Source organism: Acanthisitta chloris, unplaced genomic scaffold, assembly GCF_000695815.1.
Source record: "Acanthisitta chloris isolate BGI_N310 unplaced genomic scaffold, ASM69581v1 scaffold1352, whole genome shotgun sequence".
NCBI lineage: Eukaryota > Metazoa > Chordata > Aves > Passeriformes > Acanthisittidae > Acanthisitta > Acanthisitta chloris.
This window is the reverse complement of record NW_008661949.1, coordinates 70,541-97,907: the sequence shown is the minus strand read 5'-3', so window position 1 is coordinate 97,907 and position 27,367 is coordinate 70,541. Positions and strand designations below refer to the sequence as shown.

At 44.7% G+C, this 27,367-nt stretch overlaps 1 protein-coding gene across 1 annotated transcript in view; it reads right to left on the bottom strand.

Moving 5' to 3' along the window:
* Nucleotides 1–9,266: 9,266 nt before the first annotated feature.
* NEURL1 (neuralized E3 ubiquitin protein ligase 1) overlaps nucleotides 9,267–27,367 on the bottom strand; it is a 71,468-nt gene continuing 53,367 nt past the window's right edge. Inside the window, exons 4-6 of the mRNA XM_009070381.1 lie at nucleotides 24,736–25,416; nucleotides 10,606–10,752; nucleotides 9,267–9,765 (exon numbers count right to left, since the gene is read on the bottom strand). Coding sequence (XP_009068629.1) covers nucleotides 9,524–9,765; nucleotides 10,606–10,752; nucleotides 24,736–25,416 — 1,070 coding nt within the window. The 3' untranslated portion in view covers nucleotides 9,267–9,523. The remainder of the gene's footprint in view (nucleotides 9,766–10,605; nucleotides 10,753–24,735; nucleotides 25,417–27,367) is intronic.

The window sequence follows — 27,367 nt, the reverse complement described above, 5'->3', positions numbered from 1 at the left end:
GCTGTGTCACCAGGGGAGTAATAAATAAACAAAATCCCATCATCACCCTTGGGATTTAGTCTGGGGTGACATCGAATTCTCTTCTGACTCTGGGTCCCCTAGAAACAGGACAGAAGAAAATAGTGCAGTCAGTGGAGCTTAGCCTGTAGCCATTAGTAAACTGGAACAAATTTTTTTAAAAAAAGGAGAAAAATAAACCTTTTAAAAAATGAAATGTTCCAGTGAATAGCTGACTTCACTACTTCCTGTCTTGGATTTTCAGGGATGGGGGAAGTTATAATTGTTTCCAGTCTCTAGGAGAAATTTTCCTGCATCATGCTGAATAGACTTGCTGAAAAGACTTGCTCATTCCTTATGATGAGTTCAAACCTGGAATATTGCAGAAGCAAAGACTGTGTAGCATTACAATGACTATTTTGTACTGAGGGTCCAAAGTGAGTATTGTGGGGTCAATAGCATACAAAGTGCATTTCTGCTGTCTGGCTAACTTCACATGACATCATGCCATTCTTTTACTGCAGACAGCAGTACACCTTACTCTGCTAGCAATGTTTGGGGAGAATCACACAGATGAGTCTCCTCTGTTACGACTCTATAGCAAATTTCATGTCAGGAGGAGTCCTGCCAGTAGCTTGATTGATTGCTGCTTAGGCTAAAGTTCAGGTGCAGATAGCTCAATGTGGGTGTGGAAGCAGCTCTGCTGGTACATCTCTAACTGTTTCCAGAGCTGTTAATTAGCCCAGATCATCTCTGGAAATTGTGGGTAGTCGGTTATTTGGAGCCTAAACCTGTTGTTGAATGAAGGCTGAAATGTGTTTGAGCTGTTGTGCTCCCCTGCATTAGCAGAGCAGTTCTATGACTCTGGACTGGAAACTCCTAAGGGGTTTGCTCTCCCAAATTTGTATTTGACCCCAAAAAAAAAAACCCCAAAACTAACAAGGATCTAGGCCTGGTCTAAGTGAAGTTTTGCAGTGTATTTCCTGGGTGGTTGATGCTCTTAACGTCACCTTGAATACTAGATGCTGTTGTCATTTCTGTGTTGGTGTAGAGCTCCGTTTCCTAGTGGTTAGGTGGTGGGAATGTAACTGGTGGGAGCTTGGGATCTTGGGAGAGTATGTCGGTGAGCAGAGATAGAGAAATGTGTGGCTGGTCTTAGTGTGTGTGTGGTCAAGTTGGTGACAGTTTTTTTGTCTTTTTTTGTTTGTTTTCTTTTTAACAGGGGAACCATTCTGTCTGTTCTGCTTGGGAAAAGGTCTAGAAGTTGGTGTGGTTTCTGTTGCAGTAGATATAAGAAGGAATAGCTGAGAGTGTTTTTGGTTTTTTCTTTTTAAGAGAGTTTATGGGCAGGAGACCATTTAGTTTGTTTTGGATTGCAAGTTAAGCCAAGAGAGGAAAGAAATTAGTCTGGGGAAACCCTTTTTTGTGGTAAGAGCTTTGGACCAGCTTAGTAACAGCTTGTGGCCTCTGATCCAGCTCCACTGAAAGTAGTGGAGTGAATATTGTATAGATGTTAGTGCTTTTGGTCATGTATTGATTTCTTAGAGAGCTTGACAGGTATTTTGACCTTCATGTTTGACCACCATGTCTTACAGCAAATGTGATCTAGAGACAGAAATAATAATTGTAACTTCATGCATTGTCCAATTTTTGTTTCATGAACTTGAGATGGTGACCAGTTGGATAAAACTGTTTGTACAATGAGCAGCTCCTGCAAGGGTCCAGGCACGCTTAGGTCTCTGAAAGGCTTTTCTAGGATAGAAAATCACGTGCATGAAGAAAAAAAAGCCTTTCTCAGTCAACCCAGCAAAACTGAAATCCAGAAAAATAACACTTTTTGCACTTAACAGTGTCTTTTACCATTGCTGGCAGAAGTTATTGTTAGTGAGAAATTAGATGCCCCAATCTGTCTGAACTGGCACGAAACAGAAATCTTTTTGTGACCAGTCCCCGAGTCTGCATGTAAACATAGTAGATTTGATGCAGATTAGAGTACCAGTTAACAAAGATGAGCAACTTTTCTATGAGCCAACACAAAAGATGCATTATTCGTAGAGAAAACATAGCTCTCCTTTTTACCAAGTGACCCCATAGAAATGTCCCTCAGGCTTTAGCACAGATCAGCTGGGGACCTGTGAAGGTTGATACATATGGTACTGGGGGCCTGGCTCTGTGACTGGGACAGTAGAAGTCTTTGTACCGGTGAGAATTAGCACAAAGCTTTAACTTGCTCTGGACATGATAGTGGTGGGGGAAACAGTTGTGCAAAGCATTATCTCCCCTTTAATCCAGATTTGCAGATTTTATTTGACTGTGGTGCCCAGTTGGGAACTGGTTTCAGAGCTGTCCTCATGGTTATGTTGTAGGATCAGCTTGTGTCTGTTCATGGCATGAGTGAGGGTGACTGGGTCAGGGTATTGCTGCCCTGTGTGGGACAGGGACTGCCCACAGACTGACTGCCCTCTTCTCTGTGACTGCCAAATGGCCACGTGCCATGCCCAAGTGCTTGCTCAGAGAACTGCTAAACAATGTAAAGTACCTGAGGCTTCGGATTTTTCCCTTGAGCAGCATGTTCTGAAGCAGTGAAGTATAAACAAATGTTTGTTTGGGGAATTTTACTCATGTCTGTGTCTGTAAAGGTAAAAACTCTGTATGGGTCTCTCAGCAGGGAATAAGAAGCACCAATTTTCTTGGGCAATCATGCATGTGAAGATGCAGAGCAAAAACTTCAGAGTACTGTGCCTAAAAGTAGATCTCAGCATTTCTCATTAGGCATTTATTAGATCTGGTGTTATCTTGGAATTGAACAGCATTTAATAATGGTTAATTAAGACTGCTCAAAAACTCCTGCAGGAAAGGAAAACTCAATTTGAGTTCTCGACACTTGTAGAAGAGGGAGTTGTAATAAATGTAAAATACTGCCAGGTGCTTTAGGAACTTAATTTTTCTCCTAGGATTGTCACAGATCCTTGTGATGTACCTGGCCTACACTAGTGCTGTGACACAGCAATTGGGCAGTAACACCTCTCTGCAAAAGTTCCTATGTATCTGTGATGGGCATGTGTGTACTGGAAAAGATGAGCCTAAAAAAGGCCTTGGAGTAAACTACACTTGATAAAAGAACTCCTGATTTTCATGTTCCAGATATGCTGAAATAATTTGCATTGAGGCAACTTCAGCTCCTTCCCATCATCTGCCATCAACACCCCCTGGCAGCACACAGGAGCTGTAGTCTGCTGGGTGGTGGAGGGTGGCAGATGTTAGTGGAAAGGGAAATTCAGGGTGCACAGTGTCACTGTCCTTCCTGTTCCTCAGCCATGCCCAAAGTCAGAGCTCTGCTGGGCCAAAGCAGGATCAGAACCTTGGCACAGTGTTTCCCATGTCCCACAGGACTCTGCCAAGTGCTCTGAGGGATGTTCGCTGGCACTGTGTGCTGCTGCCCAGCCAGGATTCTCCCCTCTCTGTGTGCACAAGGCCCTGGGAGGTTGAGAGGGACTGTCAGAGTTTGAGGGCTGTTTTCTCGGCGTTATTACAAGTTCTTGCAATGTGAACCTCTAATGTTTTCAAAGACTCAGGCAGAAAGGACTTGCTAAACAGACTGTACCTGTCATCTCCCAGTTCATTGATTGCTTGGACCAAAGGTGGTGCTAAATCTGATCTTTGTAATATTTATATTTTGTTGGAGTTTGTTTTGTTGTGGTTTTTTTAAAAAAAAATAGTGTTTGAAACAGATGCAGTGTCCTTCTTACATGAGAAATTTAGTCCCAGCTTGGGATGTGGCAAAACTCACTGGACCTTCAGGGTCCAGGTTTGTTGCCTGTTAATATTTGAGCAGGCTTGCAGTGTTCGGGGGGAGGTGGGAAAAGGGTACTCTATCTCCAAATGCTTGCAGACTGTAAGAATTGACTTGTGATTTGTTTGTTTGTTGGTATTTTGTTTACATCGCCTCTTATGCCCTAAGGAAAAATAAATTTTTGACCTTTTTAATTGCGACACAGTTGGTTTGTTTTCTTGGGGTTTGTTTTCCAATTTTTTTTTTCAGTACTGTTTGTTTGTCAAACCACTGAATTTGTCTTTCCCAGAATAGTTTACAATTTGTGTGTTCATGCAATTGCAAATTTCAGCTTAGGCTAAATGGATAAAGGAACTTCTCTTGTGCCCTGGCCCTGAGTTACTGTGTGCTGTATTTTTATCTCTTTTCTGTTCCACAGAGTTTTATGGATTAGTCACTTCAGCCCTCAAATATGCAGAACTTTTATCTGTGTTGAGCAAGTTGTCGAGATTTATAGTACTCAGGATGTTTTATGGAGAAGGATATGGGATCATATCCAAAATAAGAACAACAGCATACTTTTACAAGAGTGGCCTGTGGTTCTGTGATAAAGGAATTGCTCTGCAAGGTGGGATGAGCCCTTTCACCTCTGTATTAAGGCTACAAAGCAGGTGGTGCTTGGACATGGGATATTGAGGTCTGATCCTGCAAAGCTGCTGGGCACTGCTGGCTCCTTTTACTTGACTTTGAAGGTCAGAGGCCCAAATAGCTCAACAAGTAGAAGTCTTTCACTGTACAAAGCAGCAGACAGGTAAAACTGAAATTTCTTGTAGTGGATCCCCTCTCCTTATGTGGCACCTCTTCTGGGGTGCCAAAGGCAGTGGATTAGGGGAGATAATGGGGGAGAAGACAATAACAAGGGATGTAATAGTAGAGAGGAAAACAAGGTTGTTTTCTAGCACTTCAGTTCCCAACTTGACTGTAGGCGATACCCCTCCATGCTGGCATGTAGGTGGATGGAGTGTTTGGGCACCACAGCTCTCTGCAGGACACCAGGATCTAATGATCTGATGCAGCACACGGTCCTGGGCATTTTAAGGGACAAAATTAGTGCCAAGCGTGCCTGGGAACTGTGCCCCCTCACTTGTGCCAAGTGAGCCAGCCAGCTTGGGGTTGAAAGGGTTTTTCTGAGTTGGTGCAATCACCATGTACCAATGTATCCCTTGTACTCTGTAACTCACTGTTAATTGCTCCCCTCTGGCCCATTTTTCTTTGAGAGCCACTATCAGAGTTGTGCTGCACTCAGACTAAATTTTTCTGGTCCTACTTATGTGTATTTGTAGTGTTTGTGAAAAGACTACCCGATCTCGGGAGCAGGCGCTGCGTGCCGGGCACTGAGCACCAGGTGGCGATGCTGGACCAGCACTGCAGCTCCTGGACCACTTCTCGGAGCATCCTGCTTCTCATTTTCCTCCTCCTCGGCCGTGCCCGGGACACCCCGGGGGTGGCCCTGCCTGGAGCAGCGGGAGAGCTGCGGTGCTGGGATACCCTGTCGCTGGGGAAGGTCAGTGCTGCATCAGAGTTGGTCTTGGTGGGGAATGGTTTGGGAGCGATGGTGAAATTGCAGCTCTGGTTTGTGTTTCGTGAGGTGATGGTGATGGCCTGGGGAGGGAGGTCAGGGCAGGGTGTCTCCAGCAATGCTCAGCAGATGAGAATGCAAAACTCACTGGGACTATTGCAGCTGCAGGAGGAAATGCACAGACTGAGGCTGTCCAAGAGGAAACCCCATGGACCTGCCATGGTCCCTCTTGTTGATGCCAGGGGAGGGGAATATTTGAGTTTGGCCCAGAATATTAGCACTTCTGTGGAAGTGCTTGGGCTCAGCATGTCTGGCAGATCAGTGTCCCCAGTTTCTAGGCGCAAACTGTGTTGTGCAGCTCTGTCCCCTTGCTCCTGAGGGAATGAGGAGGCATTCCAGACCCACTAGAGGTCCTCCTGGCCCCGGGAAAGCAGGAGCTCAAAACAGCTCTTAGAGGGCAGCACGTGTGTGTGCAGACTTGCCTTGTCCCAGCAGCTAGGGTATGTCTCCTCAGGCTGGTGTTGGTTGTAGAAGTGGTTTCACTTTACCCAGCCTGGAAAGCTGTCAGAGTGATATGGCTTCAACTGGAGAGGCTGAGGACACTTCTCCTAGGATGTCCCTGTCCTTTGGCAGATGGAGCACTCATAGTGAGGGAGAAGATTCCAACTGAAATACATCCTGTGACAAGAGAATGGTCCAGCTTCTCTCTTATCTGCTGAGTAGTTAAAAGGATGAGGATAAAATCTGATGTGGTTGTGCTGTAGGTGTGCTCCTCAGCAGATATGTGCAGCAGAGTAGCTACTGGGTTCTGAGGGAACTGGCATCAACTCTGGAGAATCCAAATTTCCTTTGGGTCCTTGTGTCCCTTGCTATATGCTCAGGAAGTATCTGCATCTTACCTCAACAACTCCCTTGGCCAGATCACAGATTGTCAGTAGGCCTTTTTAACATGTTGCTCAGTTCAGGCCTAGGATGCTACTGCTCTGCCTCATCTTCAGCCACCTTACCTAGCCCACACTAGGCTGAGCAGCATGTCCTGGGCTTCTTCACAGCACACTTTCTCCTTCTTGTGCTGGTGGAGGATGCTTTTTGTGGTTACAGGCACTCAGGACAGGAGAGACTGTAAACAAGGCAGTGAGAGTAGAGAAGCTGTGGCTTCTGTCTGGGGAGGGTGTGAAGAGGCTCAGGAGCATGGGGCTTAAGCTTTCAGGAATGTTGTTAGCCCTCACTTCTACTTCTGTGGCTTCCTTTATTCCTTATGTGTGTGTGGTGTCCATCAAGGGAATATTCATTATCCATCTCTCAATGCCCCCTCATCCTCAAGCACTAAAGGAAAGCCTGAGATCTCTGTACCCATCTCCTGCCAAAAACAGGCTCTCGTGCCACCTTTGCTCTTACCTCAGCCTCTCACTGTGCTGCCCATTGTGTTTTGCTATGCTTATAGAAGTGGTAAACACTCAGTCACCCATACTGCTGCAGGATATCTAAATCAACTTTATTCACGATCACAGTTATCCAATTTTTCACAATGAGTTATTCTTCTCTTTAAACAGAACACAAAACATCTTAAAGTAAAGCAATGAAATGCAAATGACACAGGAACACAGAGGTACGTGGGAACCTACACCAGTCAAACAAAACAAAAGATTAGGATTGTTGTTACTTTTATTGGTTTTGCTGGTTTTTTTCTCCCTGGAGAGAGCTTTGTTCTCCTCCCTGGTTTCACCTGGAGGCCAGCTAATGCAGGAGCAGGACTTAGCCCCAATTTTTGAGCTCAGGTACTGGGGGAGCTTTCAACTTCTGCTAACTCCTAGAGTTTGGTCCGCAGTAAAACAAACACAATTAATATATTGAAATACTCTCAATTCAAAAGGTGAAGAGGGAATTCACACCACTGCACTGGTACCCATGGATGGAGTTTCTTGAAAAATAAAATTTACCCCTTGGCTTGCCCTACACGGAGGGGAACTGGTCCCACGGGTGTGGTGAAGGCTCGGGAGGCTGCTTATTGCACGTTTGCCCACATCCACTATTTCATCGACAACCTCTTACCCCTTGGGTTCCTCCTTTCTGCAATCTTTGCACTGGAGTTTGTATCACTACTGAAGCAGACTCCCCATGTGTGCCAGTCACAGCTCTGTCTCTGGGCAGACTGGATGCTGGCCACATGCCTGTGGACCAGCCCTGCTCCTCACGTGGCTGCCCTGACTCTTCCCCAGACTTGTGCCAACCAGCTCCTCCCACCCTTCAGGGAGGACATCTGGGCACGGGAGCCACGATGCTCTGGAGCTTTCAACAGCTGGCCCAGGGGACAGAGCTGGGTTGTTAGAGTTGTACGTCAGAGGTATGCAAAGAAATAACATAAATCCCTGTAACCCAGAGTATCAGTGTTCAAGTTAGCACTGCCAGCCAGGCAGGCTGGGGGCAACTGCAGACCCCTTGGCAGGCTGCAGTGATGGTGGTGCCTTCAGAGAAAGGCTCTACAATGTGGTGCCCAGTGAGTGGTCTCTTTTTTCATCTCCTCGAGAAGACAGAGCGAGGATGTGTTTTCCAGGTGCTCTTAGGAGCAGACTCTGCCAGTGTTCCTTCACCCACCTGCTGCTGGGGGGATATGATGTCCCCATCAGCAAGTAACTGTGTACATTAAGTGCTGTTATCCCTACACCGCCCTGTTCCCCCTGTCCCAATCAATGGCTATGTGCTGGGGTGCAAGGAAAAGCTCAGTACAAAGGGTGTAACTCCATGGCCTTCCCTGGCCTGGCCAGATGGGCAACATGGTGAGGCAAACTCCACTGCTGTGGTACCCCAGCCCTGACCACCCCTGAGGATCAGGACACAGTTTCTCCCTCCCCTGCAAGCCCTGGAAGGCAACAGGATGGGGCTGGAGGGGAAGCAGGCAGCTCCTGCTGCTGCCAAGCCACCCAGCCAGGCCCAAGGGGCAGCAGCCCTGGGTCAGGCCCATGGCCATGCCATGGCAGAGCAGCACTTGTTCACGCAAGAACCATGGGGGGCTGCCATTGTCCTGGCTGGGGACAGTGGGGCTCCTGACTGGGGCAGGAGGGAAGGAAATTTGTTTAAATAAAGCAAATCCCTCGAGTTTGGGGATTTTTTTCATTCCTTTTTTCCTAACACGTAAGGACAGCCGTGTTCTGCCGGTGTGGCTTTGAAGGTCTGAGTACCACCTGGCTGGTTTTGTCTTATAGCACAGTGTAAAGGAAACCCACAGACATGTGGGTTTATACATTCTTCCCCAGTGAGGTTGGGGTTTTTCCTCACAAGTGCTGTCTGGATGGTAGGGGGAGAAAGGTGAGGGAGACATCTCCCTCTCCCACAGGCCTGTGGGAGCAGAGATGCTGCTGAATCCCCTGTGCTGTGTGGAGAACACACGCAGATTGGTGGTGGTGGAGTTTGAGAGCCTCTCATCATGCAACGAGATGGTGACAGGAGGTGGCTGGATGCTGCTGGGAGGGAGCAAGGCTGTTGCCAGTGTTGATTGCCAAACCTGCCCTGAATGCCTCTGCCTGGCAATGGCAATGGAGGAGTGAGGAACAGTCCTCATGGGGCTGCTCCTCTGTCTGCGGACATGGGGTGCATTTTGCTTCACAAATTTTGGGTTCTTTGCTGCACTGGCCCCAGCCTTTCTGCTGTCAGCATGTTCACTGCACCTCCCTTGCTGGGTTAAAGGTAGCCTTGCTCCGTCCTTTCCAAGGGGCCTCCTACGGTCAGGCTGGTTGTACACAGAAACATGTTGCTTGTTTTTTCTCTTCTGCTAAGCTGTCTCTGCATGCAGGGTGCCTCCAGAAGGAGATGTGTAGCACTGAACCTTCTACCACTTGCTGTCTCTGCTAAACAGTGGAGACTCCTCTCTGCTGTATATGGTGTAGAAAAAGGATGATTGCACCAGCTGGCTTTTATTGAGATAAAGTTTAAAATCCACAAGGGAGAGTACTCCATTGCAACATCCCTGACACTGCAGTTCAGCCCCAGGGCTTGCTTGGAGGGTAGAAGAGCAGCATCTAAGCTTGTTTCATCTGTTGTCCATGGAAGGAAGGAATCAGGCTGGTGGTGGATGATGGGTTTTAAATCTCCTGGGTGATGAACAGAGACCAAAACCTATGTTGTTTCATGGCCTCCTCCCCCCCTGCCCAGTCCCCACCACAGCATCTGCTGCTGCTCTAAGTGCTGCGGTATGTTTTGATGATATCTTTGATGGCCCGTCTGCAAATGGGGCAGCAAGCATTGGCCATTTTCTTGAGCTTCAGCCCACATGAATAGCAGAGACACATGTGTCCACAGGAGTAAATGACTGTGTCTACCATGTTCTCATAGCAGATGGTGCATTCATCTACCCAGGGCCCTGAGACGGACGGGGAGATGGGTGATTCAGGCAAGCTGCTTGGAGAGTTGGGAGCTGTGCCTGAAATACAAAAAACAGGATCATTCATGTTGCTTAGAAAGTTTCCTGACATTCCAAGGTAATTTCTGTCCTGTCCCTAACCCTAACCCTAACCCTACAGAAGGAGGAACTGTTCCCTAGCAGAAATGGATGCCCCAGGACCAGGGTTCCTTCCTCTGAACTACTGTCCCACTCACTGAGTCCTGGTTCACATGCGAAGGGTCAGGGCAGCAGAAAGGCAACATCTGCAACATCTGGGGTCTGCTGCCCAGGTGGAGTGAACCAAGAGACAGCTGTTCAATGCAACAAGGATTTGGTAAGTTATATATCCCACCATCAATGCTTGGGATCATGCAGGTGCCTGGGACTTTTCAAGTGCTACAGAACAGCCTATCCTTTTCTACTGCATTTACATTTGTCTAAATATCAGCATGTTAGAAATAGCAACACCGTGTTTTTCTGAAGAGGGTAGTGAAGGTGTGTGGAAAGAAAAAGGGAAGCTATAAGCAGACCCATAGCTTCAGTCTAAGCTAGCATGCAACATGTCACTGCCACATAGCTCTCCAGAAGGAGCTCTGCTCACATGGCCATGCACGTAGCAGAAAATCCGTTGCTTCCCTTGGGACCTTTCATCATGAAAAGGGTTGGAGAAATATTGCTGTCTCGGCATCTAAGCAGCTTCCACGTAAAACAGACCAAAAATAGCCTTTGCAGAGGCTCTCCCTCCCCAGGGGAGCTGATGGGATAATAATAATAATAATAATCTGTTGATTACTGTGGTTTTCGAGTCCTTCTGGGAGACAGCTGTGATACTGTGAAGGGAGGCAAAGGAAAGGCAGCAGGGGACGCCACCACACTTACCACTGATAGAGCTGCAGAGGGGGCCAGAGCCACATGTAGACAGTAAGGGGCCAGAGACGCCGCTGCAGAGGACGGTGGGGGAATTGGGTGTCGATGTGGGCGAGCTTGGGGTGGACAATCCCAGCCGATCTGCTAATATGGTGGAACCTACACCACGAGGAAAGAAACCAACTTTTAGAAAGTAAGGCTGATAAGGCACTGGCGATACGTGGCATGGGTCACAGCTCTCAGTGCTTTTTCAGAATGTGTGTCTCATCAGCATGAAAGCTGGGGAGAGATAAAGAAAAGAATCCTCATATGCCTTTTGAAATGCTAGCAGTTGGTTCTGAAGAGACATTGAACTCCTACAACTCCTGAAATTTGCTAGAGTTCCCTTAACCATCATAATCCTTTGTTTCTGCCCTGAAATGTGTCTCAAGTCCTTGAGTGCAGTTGCTTCCTGTGTGGTTTCAGGCTCATATGCACCCTCAGCACTACAGACAGCTATGGGCTTGTAGCAAGACACAGCCTGCAGGAGGGTGGGCTGGACTCCAGCACAAGAACATATCACCTTGTCAAAGCATTCTTTGCTAACTTAGTGCAAAACCGCATCATTCCAGGCTCTGACAAATTTGTGCAAAGTCACTCAAGGACTTTTCAGAGACAAACGTGAGGGTTTGGCAATCAGGAAGCCTCAGCTATGCTCACTGCTCTGCCTCTTTCATAGGGTGGCTTCTGTCAGAGGCAGGGATAAGTCACCAAAATGCATTTGGCTCCAGGATGAACAAGGACACTTCTACCCCCATTCAGGAATGTCTTCTCCACTTTCTGCATGTCTGGGTGTGGTGGCTCAAGAGTGCAGAGCCTCTTCCAGTCTCTTCTAGGTGTCCCCAGCTCCATTACCTCCTGTTCCCACTGCTCACAATCACCCCCATGTTAGTGTGCAGTCTGCCCCACAGCCTGTCTGGCAGCCTTCCTCCATCTCAGCCACTTTCTTGTTGCTGTTATAGCAACAAATATCTTAGGGAAAAAGGGGGGAAAAAAAGAATGTTTAAAACTCTACCTGCCGCAAAGCTTTTGTAGGGGACATTTATTGTTACCTATGCAGCCTGGTCTTTATTAAGCCAGTGGTGAGACAGTGGCATATAGGTGCATGAACCAAAGGGGATTGTTTCCTGGTGGTAAAAACTAGTTTGCTCATGGTTTCAAAGTTTCTCGTTCCCCCGCCAAGAAGACAACCAGGGTAACTCCAAATCGGAACTAAAATGTTCAGACTTCTTCTTGTTACCATATAAGGAGCCAGAGACACGAAGGATTTGCATCCACGGTGTCCTCAATGAGCTGGAGGCTACTCTTCTGTGAAAAAGCAGCAGTGGAAGGTTAGGAAAACCCCATGCAGCAGAAAGGTCCTTCAGCTCCTGTTTGCAGGGAGACTACTGAGCCAAGGAAGACCAAACCTGGGAAGCAGGGATTGCAAGTGTCAGCTGTGGATTGTGCAAAATATCAAAAGCACAGGAGCAGCCAATGCCAGATTCTCTTGCCCTTTTTAGCAGAACAAGACTGAGCAGTTAAAGTGGAGCACAGGGACTGAGGAAGGGTCATGTCTGAGTCGAAATCTGTTCTGACTGTGTACGAGAGAAGCAGCAATTAGCCTCTGCTTTCAGTCCTCAGCTTTACCCTCTCCAAAAAAAGTAGCACTTTGCTCCCAGGCGCAAGTTGAATGAGTCTCTCTTAAGGGCTTTGGAGCTCTCACACTTGAGATATTGTAGAGAGGTACCTCCTTTATCACACAGATTGGAGCTGAGGCTGGAGTTTAGCTCAGTAAACATGCAAAGAGAATGATGCAGCCTCTAATGGCAGCCACTAGCAACAGCCCTTCCCCTCCGGTCTGACAGATGACCGTAGCAGAAACCTTGCCCTGTGGTGACACTCACTGTAAACAGGCCCAGCAGGGGCACAGGGTTCAGCTCATTCACTGCACACACAACAAATATGAACACTGAGCAGCTGAACAAGTTTTTCAAGCCTTCCCTCTCCTGCCTGCAGCCTGGAGACACTTCTTCCACACGGCTGGCACACAGCACATTGCATTTCTAACACCAACCTGGTCATTTCATTAAAGGCAAAATAAAGACTGTTAGGCGCATTTCTCTTCCTGGACTAAAAGGAGAACTTGGAGGTGCCCCAAGTATCACAGAGTATGAGCTGATGAAGCATGCTGGCAGCAGGGCAAACAGCCTTTTCACAGTGTAGGAGCCACAGTTTTCTCTGGTTGTAGCTAGTGAGTCCCAAAATGGCCTTACCTTATACCCAAGGGCCAGCACACACCTTCCCAATTCTTTCTCCTAATTGAGGCTCAGGTCTTGACTTTTCTCCAGCGTAAGTATAGAGCTTTGTTTAAAACAATCTGAGCTCCCTACCAGACAAGACACATTTCTCTCTTGGTGAGAGAATAATCAACATAAGACACGTTACTCGTGCTTGTTAATATATTGCTGGATGGTGTGCAGATACCATGACAAGAAGCATGGAATGAGATCATGTGCAGAGTGGAATGAGTGTGGCCAGCTTGGCTTAACTCAAACCAGATACATGTGCTCAAGGCCAAACACGCTCGTTGTGTGCACATAGTTCCCACCAAGAGCCAGCTTTCAAACCATGATTTAAAAAAACTAAATAAATCTAAATAAATCAATTTAAACATTCTTTCTCTCTCTAAAGCCCCCAGACCAATTGTCTCTGCTGCTAACTTCTCTCATGCTTGATCTCAAGCATGCTGAACACACTGGAATCACCTTTAAAGGGATCTTGAATCTATTCCATTTGCTGTTTTACCTTTTACAAAGCACAATTATTAGCAAAGTCCAATGCAGCTTGACTCTTTCTTTGCATTTCTGTCATCGCTCTGTGAGAGATGCAGATAAATGAACCTGTATGTCCACCCACAAAAGGAAAGAGAGTATTATATTTTCAGTGGAAGAGAGCTTTACCATGGAATGTACAAGACAACATCATGCCAGGAAAGGCTGCTAGTTTGCTAAAGGTTTGTAATTCAGAATGGTCCTGCCAAATGGGAAATAGGATCAGAAATAAATGGGATGGTATTCAATGCCATCAAATGCAAAATGCAGCACTTAAGCAGAGATAATCAGCTACCCAAATACAGGACAGGGAATTAGTCTAGTCAATTAGGAATACAGCTGTCCTACAGAAAAAGGCCTGGAAATTGCTGGAGGTCACCAGATAATCATAAATCAACAATACCATCCTGTTACAAAAAGGTTGGACCAATCCAGGGTCATATGAGGCTGGTTAAGGACTGGAGCAGGAGCCTGGAGGCACTGTGGTATCCCTGTCCCTGGAAATACTCAAAACTCGACTGGATGTAGTCTTGTGCTACCTTGGAAGTTAGCCCTGCTTTGAGCAGGAGGTTGGATTAGGTAATTCCCGGGGGTCCCTTCTGACCTAAAATATTGTATGATTTTATGATTTTTAGATGGCAACATTTTTCACAGGCTACTAACAGGAGTGAAGAAACAATCTGTTCTTCATGAAAGTTCTGGACAAGACAAGAAATCATGGGTTCAGACTCTCAAGGTATTCGGTTTAGAAATTATTCAGATAGTGAAGCACAGTCAAGCAATCACATTTCTCCAAGAGACTATGGCATCTCCATCATTAGAGCTCTTTCAGGACAGGAAGGTAAAGTAGTTAGTCTTGGGATCCCATCTAGCATTTACAATTTTTCTGAGAGTAGCTATCTGTATCCATAATTGCCCTTTTATAAAATGTCCTAACTGTGGCCAAAATACAGCGGCTGTAGCTGTCAGAGATGCTTTTGATTCTCTGGGTCTATTGTGGTGACACGAGTGGTTTCCCAGAACATTGCAATGCACTCTCAGGACTACCTACTGAGGCTGTCACAGCATTGAAGCACCTCTCCTAATGCAGCTGTTTGGGGATAGCTGTACTGCTGAAGGATTTACAATGGTAAGAAGACCAGATACAGTCAGTGCTCCCTAAAAACACAGAAAATTTTCAATTAACTCTCCCCCTTAATTAATTTATAAAAACAAAACCAGGTGGGAAGAACAACGGGTTCTGTGTTCTCCTCAATATGCTTAGGTGGATTTGCTATGATGCAAATAAATACCCAGGGCATCTCTGTGGCCTAGAGCAGGGAGTAGCTGCCACAAATCTGTCCTGGAGCTATCCCCAGCCCATTGCTAACAAGCAGCATATTAATGCTCCCAGATTCAAGCTACGTGAACTACAGCTGAGATGGAGAGAAAAGTAATGTCAAAGAGCATGTTGCTTTCTCATTACTGTTGACTTTTGGTCACTCAAGGTCAGGAAAATGCTGGTTTAAGGTGTTCATAGCACAATTCTTACTCTGGTGTCTATTCCTGAGAGAGGTGATAGAGGAGCAGGGCCATTCCTGGGACTCAAATACTGACAGCAGGCAGAACTCCATCAGATTACGTAAAACATCCAGTTTCATCAGCCAGTGAAAGGTACACAGTAACTTCTTGAGATTTGACCAGGGCATTCCTCATACTGTCCCCACGTGGGGAGGAGTGATCATGTTCCCAAGGACACAAAAGCAAGATGCAAACCATTTTACTAAATCTCTGCCTCCCTCTCTTATCCCCTTCCCCCTCATAATTCAACATTCTATAGCCCCATTGCACTTTTTCAGATCTTAACCCAAAAGGTCTGCAAAAGCACACAATGTTTCTGTCCAACACTGGGACTGTACTTGTAGAAACCAGCACTAGTACTTGTCTTGTAAAACCAAATTCCACAGGCTGAAAAATGTCTGCTGCTTTGAACTGGAAATGCAGTATTGCATAGCCTGAAGAAGTTTCCTTTCAAAGTAGAAAAGGAACAAGTGAAGCAATAGTTGGTATTTGCTGACTGCAAGCAGGAAAAATATATAGTGACTCTTGCCCCCAGAATACTTCCTGGCAATGTCAAACACCATCTCAGGTATTTCACTCACCTTCTCCTACTTGCATTACCTGTCTAGGGGCTAAATGACTATTTCACAGGTACTACAAAAATAGTGCATAACCAGGTGGTCTGCACTCCAGTGTTATCCTTTTTCCTCCCTTTGAACCTATCCCACTTAAACTTTGCTTTTCCTGACTTACAGGATGTGATCAATGTCCACTAACCATCTTAACAACTATGCCAGGAGCTTAACTAAACATCATACCTCAAAAACAAACTAGGGGAGCCTCCTGCCATAGTTTCTAAGGGAGATGAAGTCCTAGGCAACATAGCAACACACCCATATGGAAAGTATCATGCAGAGCACATTGACAGCTCCTTCTCTTTTATAACACATTTGCTGCATAAATAGGACAGCTAATAAAGGTCAGGTAATTACCAGTAGTAATCACAGATTTTCTATGTTGTTCCATCCATCCCAGAGCTTCCTGCACACTGTGGAAAAGATCAGTGGAGCTGCTGAAGTCTGGCTGCAGACATCAACTGGAATATTTAAGGGAGCTCACGAGATCTGTGCACATCTCATACATTTCAGTCTAGTGAGCACTGGGCACCTGACAGTCCTAGCCATTTAGATGCCTTTCAAAACTCTCAACTTGATTTCCTTTTGTTAGGAGCTAGATTTTTTTAAAGTGTGTCAGCTACCCAATCTCAAAAACTGCTTAATATCCATCCTTACACTTAACACTCTCCATATATCAGGGCCACTGATTTTGATATCTAAGCAGGATCAAGGTTCTTTCAGAAATCTGGCACAATTGTGGGGACTGAGCTCATGTGAACATCTGCCTTAGGAGATCTGTCCCATAACATTTAAGCTCCTGCAGGGTGAGTGAGCTGTGATGTTACCAAGAGTGGGTACTAGATACTAGAGCATCCATATTCATTTCTGCACGTTATCACATTTTGTTTCTTCCAGCCAAGGCTGCAGGAGAGCTATTCTGTCCTCCAGGGTCACTCAGGGCTTGCCCAACAGGGACTTTTGAATCCATCACGTTAAAACAAAAGAACAAAGCACCTGTTGCTGCCTGGGCACATGGTAGTTAAAGATCAACGATAATGTTAGGGAAGGATGTAAGCATATCCATCACTTCTGAAAGCTATAAAATACATGTATTTACACAACCAGTTGTTAGGTTCCCACGGTGATGGGAACAATACTGCATTGACCAGAAACCAGAGCTTCCTTCCCCCTAGGCTCAATGTTTTTTGGCCAGCCATGCTCTCAGAGCTCAGCCTCTGCTGCAGCTCATCTCTGGCTCTCAGGTGACTGACATCAGTTGATGATCCATGGGCTTTTTTGCAGTCAAGTATTTCCCAAAGGATTTAAAAAGTATTCTGAAGAGAACAATATTACATTTTGTCCTTTACAAGCCCATGAAAACATAAGGGGTTTTGCATTATGCTACAGAAATGTCCGGAAATAGGTCCAAAAAGCAGCCTGGCAGATTTTACATGCAAAACCATAAGGTCTGTGTTTGCAGATGGGCGTCAGACAACCACTGTTTGAGGAAGTAAAAGTTAGATCCAAACCACATGGAGAACAACAGATCAGATGTTCATGAGGATCAGAAAAGAAGTGTACTTTATGGCTTTACTGGAGCCTTGCTGTCTGCTGTGTCCAAAAGGGCAGCAGGGCACCAGCACATCTATTACCCTCCTGCAGTCACAGGCACACTCCAGCTAAGCAGGACAAACATGAAAGCTTCAGACACCACAGACGTTTTTGATTCAGCAGCTCTCACAGCTGAAGCCCAATAGCCCCCTCAAAGTGAAGAACACACAGCAAACATACAGGGTATCTTTCCTGACCTGACAGATGAAGTTCAGCGGTTACTCAGCATCTACATCCTGCAAAATCCTGAGGGCATGGACATCATGCAATGAACAGCTGAAGTGAAAGAGTCATAGAGTTGGAGCTCTACCTTGCAACCTGAGAAATACTAGACCACTAAAGCACCCAGACAGATGCTTAGATCAAGAAGAGGTGAAAAAAAGAAGCCTGGACTAAGTAGCTGAACCATGAAAAATGAGATTTGGAGCTTTCATCTTGTTTAAGAAAAATAAATCAAAAAGCCCTCTAAAAGATCACAGATGTTAATCACCATAACCAAAATGTTTCTGTTCACAAACAGCACCTTTTACAGATCCATCTCAAAAAAAGGCCATTTGGCTTAGAGTATTTGAGAGACCACAGGAAAGATAGCTCTGTAAGCAAAGGGGAAATTGCAGCCTAACCCAGCACCTCCGAGCTCTGTGCTTCTCCAGGAGGGACATGTATAAACAGGGAAGTAGATGCATGCAGGAAACAAATACTTTCACTTTTCTTGGCCAGCACTGCTCTGGATTTCTGTGGGCACTGCTGGATGAAAAGGGATCTGACAAAGAAGCAAAGAAAGAGTTTAGTCTGCTATGTGGCTCTTACAGTAGCCAGAGTAACTAACTCATGCCAGTTCGTTCAAAGAATAGGCAGATTTTGTCTGTCCCCACAGACAAGTTGCAATGCAAAGAGGTTGGTACAGGATCCCATATCCTGTATAGTTACTACAGACAGGCAAAAGTGTTATGAGATAAAGGATATCTATACATCACTTATTATGAACATCTCACTGCAGCCAAGGATAGTTAATTATACCAATGATGATAATAGTGTCTGCTCTTGTCGAGAACGTGCAGAGGACAGAACATTTGCACGTCCTGTGACTGTTGCCTGGAGTAGGTTCTGGACTTTACCTGGATACTGGTTGATAGCCCTTACCTGGATACTGGTTGATAGCACGATACACAGGCTGATGCTCACTGACTACCTGTGTCAAGTGCAGGTTAATCATGTGTCATGAGTGATAAGATCTTTAGTGGTATAGTACAAAGGTGCCAAGAGCAGGTGTTAGCATTGACATTGCTGACCACAGGGAACAAGCATTTGACTGCATCCAACTCTCCATGACCATGCAGCTTTCTGAGGCACAAGTTATGACTTGTCCTCTATTAATACAATTGCTTCTCTTTGTGCTAACTCTCCTTTAAAACAATGAATAAAAACCAGGAAGTGAATGGAGAGCCCTGTGCAGTGCTAGAATCAAGCCCAGCACTTACGGACTCTGTATAGCACTTGTGCAGCTATTACAACTTAACATCAGTAATGTATACTTCCCTTGGAATGAAAGGGAAAACCATGCATGATAGAAGGGTTTATGACAAGTCATCAGTTAATACAAGTGGATTGCTTTCCAAGACGCACTGAAAATTAACTCTCTTCCTTCCCCCTTTTCTCTAACACCATAAAATACCCTGTACCCTGCAGAGCATAGGAACTCTAGGCAGTTAAGTGCCACACAACACAGGTCCATTGGATCCCAATCAGCTTAAATGAGGCTATTTTCCATACAAATCAAAAACCAACCAAACAAGGCTAGAACTCATCTAATTGAAAGTCTGTTAAAGAAAGAGATTCATTACATGCATTTCTATGCAAAAATGTTGGGCATTTATCGGGGTTCTCTTGTGCTGTGTTTAACTCAACAATTTCCACATCACTAGAATAAATCAAGATGGAGAAAGAAGCTTCCAAATGGGTAATGTACTGGCCACCTCTGAGATTAAAGATGAAGGTGTGATTTGCTACTGCAAAGAACTATATCTCTCAAACAGGAGAAGCTTACAAATTCAGAGCTGGAGAAGCAAGACCCTGAATGCTCCTTGCCTATTTGAGATACTTTTCTACAAGCTGTACCTACTGTCTGTACTGTGGGCAGTGTGTACAACAACTGCACATATCCATTACCACTGAAATATTTTGTATGCTCACTACAGTAATTGCACATGCTAGGTAAGTATATAACTGCACCCAGAGAGAAGTGTTTTGGAAGGGACACATACTCTGACATGGGATACTGGAGTTCTGGAACAGTCAAGTAGCAACCACAGGCTAAGAAACTTGTTTACATAGGAATGGACAAAAGCCTGGAAAAAGAGGGGGTAAGATCATCTCCAAAACAAGTTTTACAGATTCTTAGGAGGATCAGACCAGACAAGTACAACAGCAAAGGCAAGAGAAAAGAGGAGAAAATTTCCTTTGAAGATGAACTGGAGACAGTAGTTGCAGGAACTGTTTCAACAAGATAAGAAAGGAATTCTGGGATGCAGAGGAAAAATCCTGGCTAGAAAGGAGAGGGCAGCCTCTAAGGTTCAGACATGGTAGGTGAATCACTACTGGGCTGTGGAGAGCTGGTCACTCATCTAGGATGTTGCTAAAGTCAAGGACAACCAAATGAAGCAATGTGATGAACACCACAGAAGGAGACAAAGTAATTTCCCCTGGTAAACCACTGCTCTGTAACACCTAAGCAAGACACTACTCTACTCACATATGAAACTTCAAATATTTCCAGTTGTTTCCTCAGGATAAGGGCTGTATCAATATGGACAGCACTACCAGGGCTGCTAAGCTTGACCACCAGTAAGAGTCACAATGGGCACAACCTCGCCTAAGCTGTAGTGGGACTGACTGCAGTTAGCAGTACAGCAGACGCACCGGGGGCACTTCAGATCAAATTTCACTGTTGACTTCAAGTGCTTTTAGCCAGCAACTCGTGTCCCACAGTACTCTGCTGAACTAATTCCCAATTTGGTCCTTTGCCGACTGCTGTGGTCAGAAATCCCGAGGAACCAAGGATTCATAGTTGCTCTGCCTGCACGTCCCATGTTAGGTATTTCTTTCTTCCTTGCCCCCTCAGTTTTGAGCACATTAACCAACTTCAAGAAAGTCTGAAAGAAGTATACAAACCTCAGCAACAACTGATTTCTAAATATTTTGCAATGAGCAGCTAAGTAGGAGCCCCAACCCATATGCCCATAAAGGAGGCAGGAGAGAGTAGACTACACACTCTGTTCATCCAGCATGGTTGTGAATACAGACTTACCCACACCAAGTGCTCGCTCTTGGGTTGTTTTCTTCAGGCTAATTCTGGCTTTTGGCCAGCATTAGGAGACATCCAAAGAGCTGCTATATTGTGCAGCTGCTCTGGTGGGTCTGGAGTTACTGAAGTGCATGGAGAGAGACGACACAGATAACCTGGCAACTCAGCTTCATTAGTGTGACTGTTGATGGAACATGTTATTTCATTGCTCAAAAGGAGACTTCAATATTATTGGAAAGGATGAAATTCACAAGGGAAACCACACCAAAAAAACGGAGACCAAGGAAGATGTTTTACATGCTGGTGATTCACTCTGAGACAAAAGAAAATGAAAGAATATCCCCAACCATTTTGATTCCCTAAACACTAAATATATAAACTTATTGCTGTGATAGCTCCTCCAGACATGACTCATACATTTTAAAACCTTATGGGGTCAATCAATTTAACTTCATAAATGAATTACACCACCAAAACCTGACCAAAACCAGACCATTGTATCCACACTGGCTCATTTCAACCTTTCTGAGCTGTCGATGAAGCTGTGTGTGACCTGAAATGCTTACCAGCAAAAGCTGAGAGCAGTAAATCAAATTTAATAGGCTGGTTTTGTTGACTGTACAGGAATGAGTCCTGAAAAAACCACCAAGCCAAGCCTGAATTAATGGAATTCCTAAAGGATACACAAAGACTGTTTCATTTCTACATGCCTAATGATCTGAGTTTCTCTTTGGTTGTTTTTATGTGCATAACCCACAGAATTTCTAAATTAAGACCAGCACTTAGCATATAAAATATTTAGAAGGGCTTCCCTGACAAAAAAAAAGATCTATTGCCTCCCTCAATAGCTGGTTCCCATAGTTAATTACCCTCATTTATGTTTAATTTAAATTTGTGTCCCTTCACTTTCCAGCAGCTTGATATTTTTACACTATCTGCTACATTAAAATGTCCTCCTGGTTCATTTATCTTTCCTCCATGTTGTCAAGTTGCCTTTTAAACTTTTCTTTGCAACAAATTGACATTCCACCTCCCCTAGAGATGAGGGTGACCTCTCACTGTGCTATAGTGCGGTTTGGGTTTAATTTATTTTACATTTGCTGGGGTGGCATGAAGAAAAATAGTGTTTCCAACCTCATCTTTATTTTCTGCTGTTTAATTTCTCTGCAGCAAATATATTGCCAGTATACAATGCCAGAATGAGCAGATGAAAATAGAAGTCAGAATTCTTTACTATCGAACTAACCCCACACTATTCCCCTCTCCAACAGTCCTGTAAGATCAGGAGCCTGAGTAGAAATAGTCTCCCCTGATATATAGATTAGGAAATAAATGTATTCCTGGCACTGTGGAATAACTGCAGTCAACAGATATCAGCTTCTATGGCAAAACCACAAGCCAGCAGAGACCTGAGCTTGCTCCACATCAGGGCCAAATAACTAATATCCAGGCATGAAATAAGTATCCAGTGATCAATACCCTGACTCATCTTGTTCTTGAAGTAAAAAATAAACCTTCTCTAGGTGCAAGAGTGGCTCTCCATCCTCCAAATGAAACCAAAAAGCTGGAGAACAGCAAACCCAGTGACTTTAATTTCATTTTATAGTCAGCTGTAGTGCTGATGTTCCCTTAACACTGCATAACATTGCTTTGGTTAATCTCATAATGGTGTCCCCCAGAAACAGAATGACATCTGCTATTTAGGATAGGTTTGGAACAATTATGTCTTTTGCAGTATTTGTGTCTCATTTCTTTCAAGGATATGGAACTTCACTTTTTCTATTAAAACCAGAAAAAGATTACTATAAATGTCTTCTGCTGTGATATAAAGCTCAAACTACAAAAGACAGATCTCACAAAATTACTCTTGTTTGCATTCTGAAGATGGAGCTTGTCATTAGAAAGATGAACACTTCACATTCTTCTTACATTTTCTAATATTATAATGACAGATATTATGGCAAGCACCATAATCTGTTCCGCTGCAGTGCAAACAGTGCACATCACTTCCCTAATAACATTGCAAAAGCTAGAGATGGGAGTTCATTATTTTCTTTGCCTTCTGTCCGGATATTGCTGATCCATATAATTACTGCAGTTGCAGAGATGTGCAGCTTTGGGACAGCAGCAGTGCTTTTCTCTGGGCAGCTGCACTGTACTGATACTGGGACTGTACTGCTCCCAGCATTGTTATACTGGAAATATAGGTCTGAAAAGTTCTTTTTGTATTGTAATACCTGTTAGAAATTACAGGCAAGCTCCAATTTCATAGCATTTAACTTGGAGATAGCGGCTTGCTGCCCAAGCTGATGTGGATAAAGCTGTACAGTTAGCAGGGTCCTACCCTTTCCTTGGGAGAGGCAAGGTCAGCAAGTCCAGGTCTTTTCACTTACATCTCACTTAAGAACAACAGCTCATTTTCAGGTTCTCCTCCAGTGACAGAGCAGAAGAGTCTGTCATGTGCTCACAAACACAAGTAGGGAGGAATTTTACGACTCTGCAGTTTTTATTTCACGCACCCAAACGTAGATTTCTCTAAAACATGCACTGGGAATGTACTGGTTTGGGCTGAACTTGTGATCAGGCAGGGTAGACATACACAGGGTATGTGCAGCAAGGTTTACCCAGGATGCAGGAGGCTATGTTCAAATCTGTGCTCTGTTGAATTCAGTATGAGGATGTGATTCTGTCACTCGGCTAGGCCACATCCTTGCTGCCCTGTTTCAGGACCCATGGCAAGCAGGCCATTAGCTCTGTGCCAAACTGTCAGAATTAGTGATCTCAGCAAAAAAAGCACTGGTTAATGAGTTAGTTTTACCAGCAGCTCAGTGACCTGAGGATGTTTTCCTTCTAACGTATACGGGAGCATTTAATCTCCTACATTACTGGGATCTGTTTGACTTCACCTACCATTATCACAATGACATGCTGGTGGAAAGCAGAGCTAGCCATGGATTATGTGCAGTACCCACAACAAATGTAATCAGGCTGAATTAGCAGGGATTGAGTCTCAGGCTCCAGGAAATAAATTGCAGTATTACATTTGTCATCTCTGAGCCTTTAACAGCCACAAAACACTCACAGCATAGGCCTATGGTCAACTTCAAGCAAATTATACAGAGCATTTAATACTGTGATTAAGGTGAACTGGACTCTGCAGACAGAAGTGTGCATGTTCACCACAATTTATCTTCAAATACTGTCTATAAATCATAAAAAAGGTGGTGTTGGTTGGATTTTGGGTTTGTTGGGGGGTTTTTGATTGGTTTTTTTACCCTATTAGTTAAGACGAGGATTTGAAGCAAAATTGAATATAAGTATACTGAAAGTTAAATGAATATAACAGTATAAACAGAAAGGAGCATTTTAAAATCACCTCAGCTTAGAGGGGTACCAGGACTTACATCATGTTCTCAGAATCCATTATTCATTGTCTGACACTGACACCAGCAGAACCATAATAAGGTACAAATTCATGGCCAAATACATCCTACACTTAGTCTAATATACACATACAAAAAAGTAAACCTGATCCTGAGCAAATGCTATTTCAAAGCTTTTCCCTCCACACCTTTGAAACATGACTTTCAGCATTTCAATGAAGTATTTCATCCAAAAGAGGTTAAAATCAGAGCAAAAAATACCAAGCAAAACAGGAAAGCTCTTCAGAGTTCTATCAAGCTGTATGAGCTACACTGCCTTAAATGGGGCTAGAGGACAAGGAAACCCTTCTCCTATTGAGATGGTCAGTGCCATACACTGCACCACTGGGATCACAAGACACAAGTCTTCCTCTCTGCTTGCTAGTCTGCCTCTCCCATACAAGCCTGGGGAAAGCAAGGGGACACAGAAAAGGGCATCAGATCTCATTTTTTTTTCTGGCTATGCCCTACATTAGCTCAGCCCAAAACACCTCTCCTCTGCCTTCCTTGCTTCTCCTAGGTCAGTGGTGACTCATCTGTACTTTAATGGAGGTCTCTGAGGCTTAATTCATTATCTGAAAAGAGTTTTGAGGCCATCACACAAAGGTTAACCCTCATAACTCATTCCTATATGGTATCTATGTGCCTTTGTATATTTTTTTTCCTTTTAGAAAACCAAAATTTGCACCTGATCCTAGAGCAGGGAGAGAGCCATTCATTCCCTCTCCTCCCTCCCCCATGATGTATCCCCCCTAGCTTTCTTGTGCAGGAGCATTGCAAAAAGGGATCCAACATACCCAACAATCGAATCTGCATGATGGCGCCGTGTAAAACGAAGAACATCCAGAGGGGCTGGGAACAGTCCGCGCAGACCTGCATGCCAATGCCGGCACCATTGTGACTCAAGTGCAGCTCCCCATCTGAATTCACCATAAATCCCAGGATGTCTCCACTCTGGAGGGGCACCACCACGCGGCAGATGGCCCAGAACTCCTTTCGGTCAACCAAGGACTCCGGGTTATAGGGGAGGTCACTGGGGCGCAAGGTGCTGGGGTCGCAGGACGTCACCCCGTAGGACAGTGTCCCTGTGCGCACGGCATTGGACTTGTTGATTTTGACAAAAATGGTTTCATTGATCCGAAGGGGTCTGCTGGTGAAAACCAAAGTCCTCTCCTCCCGGGCGTGCTCCAGACGGGCCACAGTTTGGTCATCAAGGATTTTGACATGGGGTCCCCGGAGGTGGTGGAAGCGGAGGTCACTCTCCAGCTGGGAGGGGAGGAGATGTGAGTGCTGGGAGTTGAGGGAGTTCTGTGGGATAGGACATGTGGTGGCTGTCACGTGGAAGGTCTCCTCTTGCAGGTTGAGGTCACACAGGCTGACCGAGAGGCGCGTGTCCTCTGTGTCCCTCCGCAGCGAGGGCCGGCGGATGGCAGTGAAGGAGCGGGGCCGCAGGCAGTCAGGAGGAATGATTTCACTGTCTGTGGGGAGAAAGAAAACCAAAAAAGGGTCACTTGAGACGAAATGAAAATGTCCAGTGGTTTGCAAATCACCACGGGTTTGATGGATGTGTTTAAAAGGGAAAATCAGAGACCTGCTGCCATCAATAAATTCTCCCCTTTGAAATATGGAAGCAGAGTATCATAAAATGTATTTGCAATCAATTGCTGTTCTTGTACTTTCCCCACCAGCATCAACATTTTCAGCTTCTGAGCAGGCAGACTCAAAATCGATGGAAAGCATTGACCAGGGGAGGCTCTCCTTGGAGACAGGAAGCAGAGGATAAATATCTGAAACGCACCCTGAACATCCCGATCAATATCTATAAGGCTCCAGGTTTTCATGCCCTCTTTATTGTCTACAGTAATTCTCACAGACCTATGAAATAAATATCTAACTACACATATTTTTATTTAAAAGAAATTGCTATGTTCAGTTCTAAATTATTTAGCACCATATGAAATTTAATTAATATTCCTGTGTATAACTAATCATTAGTGTTCTGGTGCTCACGGCACAGCAGTACAGATATGAATTTTACAGTGCAGAACTTGGGAATATGCAGTTTTCTATAAATAAAATACAATCATTTATTACCTCCAAGCCAAATAATTAAAAATCAAATTCACAGATACATAACAAAGACAGACATTCAAATCCACCAGTGAAAACAAAATTGCACCTTATCCTCTTCGTGATTCTCATCTGCTGCTTCAAGAACCAATCAATTTATTTGAATCTTTTTTGAGGAACATGATCACCTGTCTTTAATGCCTGAATTACTTATATTTAACACACCCTTAGCTATGTTGTTCTTATAGAAATTTTAAAGAACAATATGCTGAGAAAAAAACTTTGATTAAAAAATCATAAAATAAGCTGAGAAAATGCAAAGACTTATTCTTGTGTCCAACTTTCTGACCTCTGAGAAGCCTGCAGCATGAGGAGACTATTCCCTGTGCAAAAACTGAACATGTGGGTAACTCTCTGTGATGCTGTAAGAAGCTGTGACCCATACTGACCGTGCCTCTGTGGAAGCTAAGCCTGAAGGCTGTTGTAGCTCCAGGCCTGGGTCCAAACGCCATGAGGTGGGACCACTCTGTACAACACAGGCAGACAAAGCAACACACCAGACTCCAGCCTGGGACCTGCTGCAAACACAGCACAACATGGAACAGCAAGAGGCAGAGTAACTCCTAAACCACATGCTAGATCCTTGTAGTGGACACCTTTTCCAGCCACGCATTCTTGATATTTTCTTTTATGACAACAAAAGAGCAGGACCTCAGGTTATCTGAGGATTTTCCCAATGGGATGCACTGTCTCCCAGTACACCATAGTAGTAGCTCTGTACTGGCATGCCAAGTAATAATGCCAGCTACTGAGTAACCAACATCTCCTGCAATATCTGAGGTCTGACTAACAGCCTTTCCTGTCCTCCTCTTCTGGGAGCCCTGACAAGAGCACACCCACACACAGTTTGGCTTCAGTAGAGCTCTTTGCTTTGCTTAAACTGGATTATTCCAGGCTCCTCTTTAAATAAACTGCTATTACAAGGGAAGCAGAGTCTCAAAATAAAAACAGGCTTTGTTTCTCATATTTGATTTTCTGCATACTGATATTTCAGCTTCTCTTCCCAGAGGTTAATTAAAGAAAAGGAGGAATAAATAAAATCAGAAATTACCCCAAGTAATCTAGAAGTGGGTCGCATTAATGCTTTGTAATATATGGGCTAGCATTTGCATTGCAAGTGCTCCTGCTGGATAGCATTAGACTTATTTTACCCTCCTTTGGCTGGAAACCTACATAGGAGAACAAATTAATACTGGCAGCTGATGACGATTCTTTTGTGTAGGTGAATGGGTAAAGACCTTTCTGAATAGGAACAGAAGGTCCTCTCTATTTTATTCCCTGTAACTATGCATGTGCAGC